The 8,749-nt window shown below is 32.0% G+C and overlaps 1 protein-coding gene across 5 annotated transcripts; it reads left to right on the forward strand.

Moving 5' to 3' along the window:
- Positions 1-1,327: 1,327 nt before the first annotated feature.
- Positions 1,328-8,336, forward strand: LOC110103513 (CASP-like protein 5B3). Of its 5 annotated transcripts, none has more exons than XM_028699815.1 (4): positions 1,328-1,408; positions 1,557-1,720; positions 3,903-4,035; positions 8,027-8,336. In XM_028699815.1, exons 2-4 carry the CDS (start codon positions 1,590-1,592, stop codon positions 8,225-8,227), a joined length of 465 nt encoding a protein of 154 aa, XP_028555648.1. In that variant the 5' UTR covers positions 1,328-1,408; positions 1,557-1,589; the 3' UTR covers positions 8,228-8,336. The 5 variants fall into 5 exon arrangements, with proteins under 5 accessions (XP_028555648.1, XP_028555647.1, XP_020687931.1 ...); XM_028699814.1 differs by having other exon boundaries at positions 1,337-1,408; positions 1,563-1,720; XM_020832272.2 differs by adding an exon at positions 1,790-1,863 and having other exon boundaries at positions 1,338-1,720.
- Positions 8,337-8,749: the final 413 nt, after the last annotated feature.

The raw sequence follows: 8,749 nt of genomic DNA on the forward strand, positions 1-8,749 counted from the left end.
GATAATTTTCTAGTGATGGAGGTCGGAAGGACCATAATCAGCAGGAGACATGGGTCCGAAAAGACCGTAGTAGGCAGGAGACCGGGGTCAGAAAGATCGTTGTCTGGTTATGGAGGTTGGAAGGACCACAGTCGACATGAGACATGGGCCTGAAAGACTGTAGTAGAAAGGCAGTACTCAGGGAGAACTCTCAGCATCAAGTGATGGCCTGACAGAAGTTCGAGTCTCGGGTTGTGGTTCGGTAGAATTCCAGGCCTCAGTTGACAGTCCGGCAGAAGTCCGGGACTCAGGTGGTGGTCCGGCAGAACTCCGGACATCAAGTGGTGTCCTGGACATATCAAAATGTATATAAAATTAAACATATTTTAATATAAGTGATAGTATGGAAAAAATAGACAAGATAATTGAGTTTTTATCGGAAAAAAAAAAAACTACTTATTGAAGATTGAGGCAGATAAAAATAATTCAAACAATATCGTATATGGACCATAGTTAAAACATCGTTCAAACTAAATTTGAACTTGGTTGAAGTATGAATTTGAATAAGTTCAACTAATGTTCAAATTTGATTCCAACTTGATTCGGAATATGTGAAAACATAGTTCGAATTTTGTAAAGGAATATAACCAATTAAAAACTTGTTCTTTTGAAATTTAACATAAGCAACATATAATTACAATATAATTATTGCATCACCGAGTATAAGTAATTAGTGTCATTAATTCAAGAATTACGCTAAATCAAAATACTCATTAAACAAAGAATTCTATATAAATTATCAAAAAATTAAAGGATCATACATTTTTATATCAATTACAGCACAGTAACATTGACAATAAAAATAAAGGGAAATTTACATACATACCACTTTATAACATCCTATTTACATATCTAACACCTAAAACTTTAATATTAATGCATTATTTTAATATCAATACTATGGGTGGTATATATGTAATATTAAAGTTTTAGGTGTTAAATATGTAAATAGAATAGTATTAAATGGTATTTATGTAAATCTCCCAAAAAATTTAGCATATATATTTTATAACTAATGAAAATTATATTAGAATAATTTTAACTAAGCTTAAATCTTTATATAATTTAAACTAATGAACTCTCTAACATTAACATTCTGAATATTCTATAATTCTAGCACTAATATTTCTCATTAAAAAAATAGAAAAAGATATATAGACATGTAAAGCCATATTTGATATTTCCTTTTCAATCATGTAATATCGTGCTCGGCAAATTGAGGCACATATATAAAATAATAAATAATTATTTAATTTCAATAGATGATTAAACAGGGAGTTTTTATGCAAAAAAATAATCTAAAATAAAATTACAGCGCGTGGGAGCTGGTCGCGGGGAAATTCGGAAGAACTGCACAGTAGAAACAAAGGTTCTCCCCAAATTTCTCCAATCCCTGAATTCTAGGGTTTGTTTTGTCCTGATCCAAATCTAGAAGCTTGTTGTTGACTCGAAAGCGTGAAGCTTCTTCTGACAAGAAACCGGAAGTCGCTGGTATCTAAACTGTGGTTTCTTCCTAGGAGAAGTCAGAGGAGGCAGAAGACGAAGAGGAGATGAAGGTCGTGGTCGGAAGCCCCGGTACCGTCGGCGGGTTGCTGCTGAGGACGGGTCAGTGTCTTTTTGCGAGCGCATCGATTGCTTTTATGGTCTCGGCTTCAGGGTTTTCAAGCTACACCGCCTTCTGGTAATCCACCTATCAGAAATCCTCACTTGTTGATTCCGTTCTCAAAAAGGGATTTGTTTTGCTTTTTAGGTGTAGCTTTATGTATGGACGATGGATTATTGGATGAATTTGACGGGTGTGGGAGAGGTGAAGGGGTATTGCAGGTGTAAATGAGCCACATCCTTTCTTCTTGGAATGTAGTAATTGGATTAAACTATTCCGACAGTGTGATTTTTAGATTTGTGTTTTTTTTTTAGATTAATGCATTAATTTATCGGGATTCCATGGCAGCAGTGTTATTTGATTTTACATGGATTGCCTTAGGTTCAATATTTCCTGGATAACAATGTTTTTATTCAGATAGCACTTTTATCCATCAAATAGTATGACAAATGGTGATCACAATCTTTCCTTTTGTTGTTATTTATTTTATCCATTTGATCTCCTTACATATAATAATGGTTAAATTAAAACTTACATGTCATTTATTAAATTGTTATTAAAAATTTTCACGGACCCAAACAAATAATATCTGCTAATAACATAACATGATAATTGGATTCCCCCTAAACCCTAGATATTAATTCTATTTAGTGATTCTAGTTTCAGTACTTTTTCTCTTTAATTGTTCATCTGAACTTATAAGTCTGTTTAGGCTTTCTTCTCAGCAAATTGCTCTTGTGCTTCTTTTACATTTATGAACTCAACCACTGTGTCAACCTATTTTGATGACTCCCTTTACCTTCTAGTATCTTATGACTGAGTACCAATCTTGTTCAATACACCTGACATATATTACAATTCGTTCTTTTGAAGTAATTTTTGCTCATTGATGTAGTTGGATATTAGCATGATACTTCCCTTTGGCTGAAGAGGATACTTTTCTAGCATAATTCATGAGTCAGATAGTCTGAGATGTACGTAAAGAATGTGTTAATGTGTATTTCTGTGAGACTAAAAAACATTTTATAATTATTCTTTCTAAAACTTACATCTCGTCTACGGCCACTATGCTTATTTTGCCAATAAAACTTATTCTAAAGATGTGGATCACTTATTAACATATTAAGCTGTGGAGATTAATTTTTTTTCTATGAAGAATCAATCTACGTATACTCAATTGTTGGTTGTTTCATTAAAGGTATTTTGAGGATTTTACTATATTTTTCTGTTTCCTTAGTTTTTTTCTGTATAAAGAGAGGGGCATTGTAATTATGTTAGATTTAATAGATTAAGGCTAAAAACTCTGCAATCAAAGCCATAATGAAATATGCAATAATGGTGATAAGACGTAGCCATCAATTGGGTGAATTTGTTCTTGGTGTGTTTTATGCATTCATCATCTTTCTACTTTGCACTTATTCACTCTCATCAATCGAATTAGGTCTCACATAATTCTTGACACAGCCATTTTTATTGGTTAGTTCCTAAAAGAATTGATTTTGCTTACAATTAGTTCATTTGAATTCTTCATATACCTAAAATTTGGGTTGCTTTAGGTATTACTCTCCTCTTCTCTTATTGGCTTTTTTGATCCAGTCAACTCCTTTCATAGTCTTTTTTATGTTAGTTCTTTGTCTTATCTGTACATCATGATTTCAACTTTCTGTCCTATTATTTTCCTTAACTCTTTCCTTTTGTTTTTTGGTAGTTGAATATATCATTTCCCACATTCAGGTGAGTGTCAATCTTGTCCTTATGCCAAACACTGCAGTCGCGAGGCTGAACTTGATCAGGAGAACTTCCCTTCTATTGATATCAAACTTAGTCTGAGCTATATCTTTTGAATTATTTTCTACAGCTATGTTACTGTTGTGCTATTGATATTTTGTATGAAATAAAATATATTTTCTCTCGCATCTTTGAAAGAGCTATCAAGTATGTATGTTTCATGTGTTCATGATGACTTAGAGAGGATGCAAATGTGACTCAGGGAGTTTCAAACTGTATTTATTACATAACAAAAAATTATATTTTTAGAAGCAAAGTTTAAGAGAAGCTGCACTATATGAATAAATATATTTCCCCTCTAAGGTAAACGATGATGAAAAAACTCTTTGAGTCAAGCATTTTGTGGAGTTGAATTTTTTTATTTTATTTTTTTTTTACTTTTTAATTGCCTCCAATGTTTTGCACCTACTAGGCTATTTTAAAAATTACGTTGCTTTTTATATCTCTACTTATTAGAATTTTATGTTGTCAGCTACTTGGTTGCTTCCATGGGATTACAAGCGTTGTGGAGCCTTGGTCTTGGTTGTCTTGATACTTATGCTTTAAGGATGAAAAGAGATCTTCACAATCCTATTTTAGTCAGCTTGTTCGTTGTAGGGGATTGGGTATTAGACTTCATCCTTGCACTCAATTATTTATTTTCTTATTTATTGCTGAGTTTTCAACAAATCATATGCTTGAAACCATACAACTCTATGATGAGTTTTGCTCATGCCTACTTTAACCTTTTTTAATTATATTATGTCTTCTTGTATTTTGTTATATGTCATTCATCTATGGAAGATTTATCTGATAAATTATTCTTGTGTACTTGAATTCAATTTATATGATTTGTGGCTGGTTGCTGCTAACTGTTAGTCTTTCTCATTATACTCATTCTCTGTTGCTTGCATGATAAGTTGATTCTCTTGTAGCTAATACTGTATGTCAGGCTTCTTTTTTTTTTGTTCGGAATGAGTTAAAATTTAGTCTTCTGATGGATTTTATATTGATGTCAGAAAGAAAATTGATTGGGACCCCTTGCCTTACATATTAACCCGCTTCTTACTTTTCATCTAAGTTTAATGAGTGTATCTGTGTTTCTAGCAGCGATAAAAAGCAATTTCTATTCCTTCATAACCTCTGACAATCATATTGTTTTGATAGTTTCTAGAATACAAAAGAAAGAAGAATTAATCTAATAGTTTAACTCATTGTTCCAACCTGTCATGCACGGCATAGGGATGCAGCTACTATTGTCTATTTAAGGTAGCATGTGTTGGACATATTTAGGAATTCAACTTTGCATTTAAATAATGAAAACACTAGCAAGTATTGCAAAAATTATTTGCAGAACAAATATATTCTCATGAAGCAAAATTAAATTCGATGAGAAATGTGATAGAATCGTCACTGGACTAGTCCAGCCGTTCCATGCTGGACCGGCTCTATTTTATCAGAGGTGGAATAGGAGTTCCACTCCCTCCCTCAGCCGGCTATCTTGAAGGATTTCATGTGAATTAGGAGGGAAAATTCATAGGAGGGGTTGTATAGGGATTTCCTTTGTTTTTTATGTTTTAAGAAGGATATTTTCCCTAGGGTTAGGGCATCTTGAGGTTTTTTGGCTGAATTGAGATTGTTCTTAGGTTTGTTTCGGCTCTAGCCAACGGATAGGGATTGGGAGAGCTAGATCTTCCTCTCGAATTGAAGATTGGGAGAGCTAGATCTTCCTCTCGAATTGAAGATCCATCATATCTTATTTGCTTTCTTCCATCCTTCATCAATTAAAAGGTTTCTTAAGTGTTTGGCTACAAAATCCTTCTCAACTACTATTTGCACTTTTCTGAAATTCCAATTTCAGCCAAATTTTCTTCTCTTTCTACCAGTGTTTCCTATTAAAATGCAAGCTTGAGAAGTTTAGATTTAAACTCCACCCTTATGGTAAAGAATGTTATTTTGTGTGTGGTTTGTTGTTGTCACTCCTAAGATCACTTTTTAGTATTACTTAGCTCTTCTGCTAAAGCAAGATCTGGTGGAAGTATTATAGAAATCCATTCCATTAAGAACCCAAAAGAAAATAAAAGAAAAGAAGAAAGTGATGGCCAATATATATATATGGGGTGCATGCGTTGAGCTATTCCCTTGAGCATCTGAGCACTAAAGTTTCATATGCCAAGAAAAACAATGACATGTGTGAGACATCATTCAATATAATCCTTGTACTATAGTAAATTACACCAATATTGAATATATAAATGAAATTCAATTTACAATCACTTTAGTCATCATTATCCCAAACCAAAATCATATAATCCTTTTCTAACATTCTACATCGTCAAGTATAAATATCAACCATAAAGCTGCTATTATCCTAACAAATTTATTTAGAAGATTTAAAATCAAAATTTTCATTCATAAAAACTTTAGGGTGGTACAAGCCATAAAATCTTATGAACTATCTTTAGGGGCCATTTAGCGATTTGATCTTGAGTTGATTCGACTCTTGCTTAAAATCAGCTTAAAGTCGCTCAATTTGTTCTCTTGGCTGTGATGTCTAATTAAAGTTTGAATTGATTTGATCTCAATCAAGTCATGCATGCTTGCTAACCTCAATTCAAGTTCAATTTCAATAAAAAATCAACCTTTTTTCTAGATTCTTTTTTAATCTTTAGAATATATATATAATCTTCTTATGTACAAATATATACATTTTAGTCCAATGTTGAGCTATCTCAATCCAATACAGGTTTGATTCAATTCAAGTTCTATCTGAAGTGAGCTTTGTTCATCAATTGACTCATTGACTTTGATCAATACTTGATGCAATTTTCGATCGTTGAGCCAAACTAATAACCCAAACTATCGTCATATATACTATGTACATTATGGTCATAATCATATTCGTCATCTGTCGAGTAACTGGCATAAACTTTCATCTCCTACTCTAATTGCTTGTCCTTAAATAACATAATGCTTAAGAATAAAGTTTAGTATGTCCGTTTATACATGCATGGGTGTCTGTACATGCGTATGTGCGGGTGAGTGTATGCTGAGTGAGTGCTTAGCCCTTAGATTGCAAATTGCAAGTGATGTATATTAAAAAGATTGAAGTCATAATTGGCAATAGTTGATAATGGATGACATGAAGACTTTGTTAGTTATTAGTAGGATATCATTATTAATTTTTATTGATTTATTAAGTTGTTATTAATGAAAACACTGTGGTTTTAAGTTTCATATATGTTTCAGTGATTTCAAATTGGTTTCAGTTCAGCTTGAGTGGTTTTGGTTGAAGCCAATCGAAAACTTATGAATATTTTAGGTTTTGGCTTGTTTTGGGAGCGTCACAACACTAGTTTTTGCTGGAACTCATAATTTTAAAATAGATTTTTCTAAAACTCTTGAACAATCATCAATGTTCTAGTATCATTTCATCGACAAAGTTCCATTAAATTTCATGTATTATATATTACCCCAATTAGGTAATGCTGTCTGTATATGTACGTGTGGGAGAAAGGATAGGTGGGTGAGACTAGTTTCATGCCATCATACACTTGGATTGCAAGTTGAAAGTGGTGTATATTAAAAAAAATTGAAATATTATTTTAACAGCTATTAATTTATGAGATAATGATTTGAATAGCTATTAATTTATGAGATAATGATTTGGTAAGTAGTAGGATAATTATATTGATCATCAGTAATGTGTTTTGATTTATCATGTTGCTGTTAATGAAAACACTATAGTTTTGAGTTTTTGTGAATTTAAATATATTTTTGTTAAGTTTTAGTGATTTTTATTGGAACTGATTCAAAACTCATTAATATTTGGTTTTTGCTGGTTTTGAGGGGCGTCTGTTTAAAGTAAAGCATTTAAACTAGAACTTCCAAGTCTTAAATAAATTTTATTAAAACTCGTTAGTAGTTATCAGAGTTCTACAAGCATTCAATCAATGAGGTTCCATCAAACTTATGTGCTGTAAGTTGAACTTGAATTAGATAATCTTTTTGACTCATGCCTTAAATATTCTTTTTATGACATTGTACAAAAAAAAAAAAAAATCAAACTTGAATCCCAAAACCAAAGAATCTAACCAAATTATTGATTTTATACCGGGATCAAAATCAATTTTTAAAATATTGGTTGACACATGGCATATTTTATTGAAATTTGAAATTCAAAACTCTCTTCTAATGAATCATATTGATTGGCTAATGGCTATTGGTAATGGCAAATAAAATGAAATTTATATCATTCGATTGATTCTGTTGACACATGAACCACATGGATGAGAAAAGTAAAGAATTGCATTAGGTACTCGACAACCAACATTAAATTTATCAAATAATCATTACGTGATGAATCAAATAACATGTACTATGTCTTAGCCCCTTGATCATGTAAACTACTTAAGATGTACATAAATAAATACTAGATTGCAGGTGCCATGCAGAATTATTATTATAAATTGTTGTGATTGGGCGCTTTGATTCAGTCCCTTATCTACCATTCTCCATCTGTTAACCTTTATTTTATACTAATATATTTACAATATGATCACATGGTAGTAACTTGTTAAGTTGCTAAATCTAAATTATTAATGCTGGCTAATTCAGGTAACAGCAACCCTATCGCTTGCTGCAGCATGTTCTTCAGGTGGAGTTTCAGTACTTTTTTCAAAAGATGTTGGTTTTTGCAGTGCTTATCCTCTGCTTTCATGCAAAAAATTTGAAATTTCTGTCGTGTTGGCTTTCGCAACGTGGCTATTTATTGCAATGTCTTCACTTGTTATGTTTTGGCTGCTAGCCTCTGTTTGATTGCACTTTATTTTTTTGTTTTTTTAACTGTACCATTTGTATTATTATTGATTTGTGTAAATGGTAAAAATTACATTTATGAAACTACAAGTTTTGAGTGTTCTTGTAATTTCTCCATTTGTATACTTGTTTTGTGCAATGTTCTAACAATAACACCTTTCATTGTCAAACTTCGCCTAAGATCAACTCACTCTTAAAAGTTTTTGAGACTCTACATGGATTAACTGTGCCATTTGCATAATTGATTTATGCAAATGATCAAAATTACATTTATGATTATCAAACTTCAACTTTGGAGTGTTCTTGTAATTTTACCATTTCTATACTTGATTTGTGCAATGTGATAAAAAAGAACGCTTTACATGCTCAAATCTCACCTTTTCCAGTTTTTGAGACTCATGCTTTATGGTCTCGGTCTCTAAAGGCATGAACTGGTTTCTTCTTTTCTTTTCTTAGGTTTTATTTGAGACAATTTTCTTAGGTTTTGTTTGAGATGACTTTCTTACTACTTCTTCAAATGAT

The sequence above is a fragment of the Dendrobium catenatum genome, unplaced genomic scaffold (genome assembly GCF_001605985.2).
Source record: "Dendrobium catenatum unplaced genomic scaffold, ASM160598v2 fragScaff_scaffold_1395, whole genome shotgun sequence".
NCBI lineage: Eukaryota > Viridiplantae > Streptophyta > Magnoliopsida > Asparagales > Orchidaceae > Dendrobium > Dendrobium catenatum.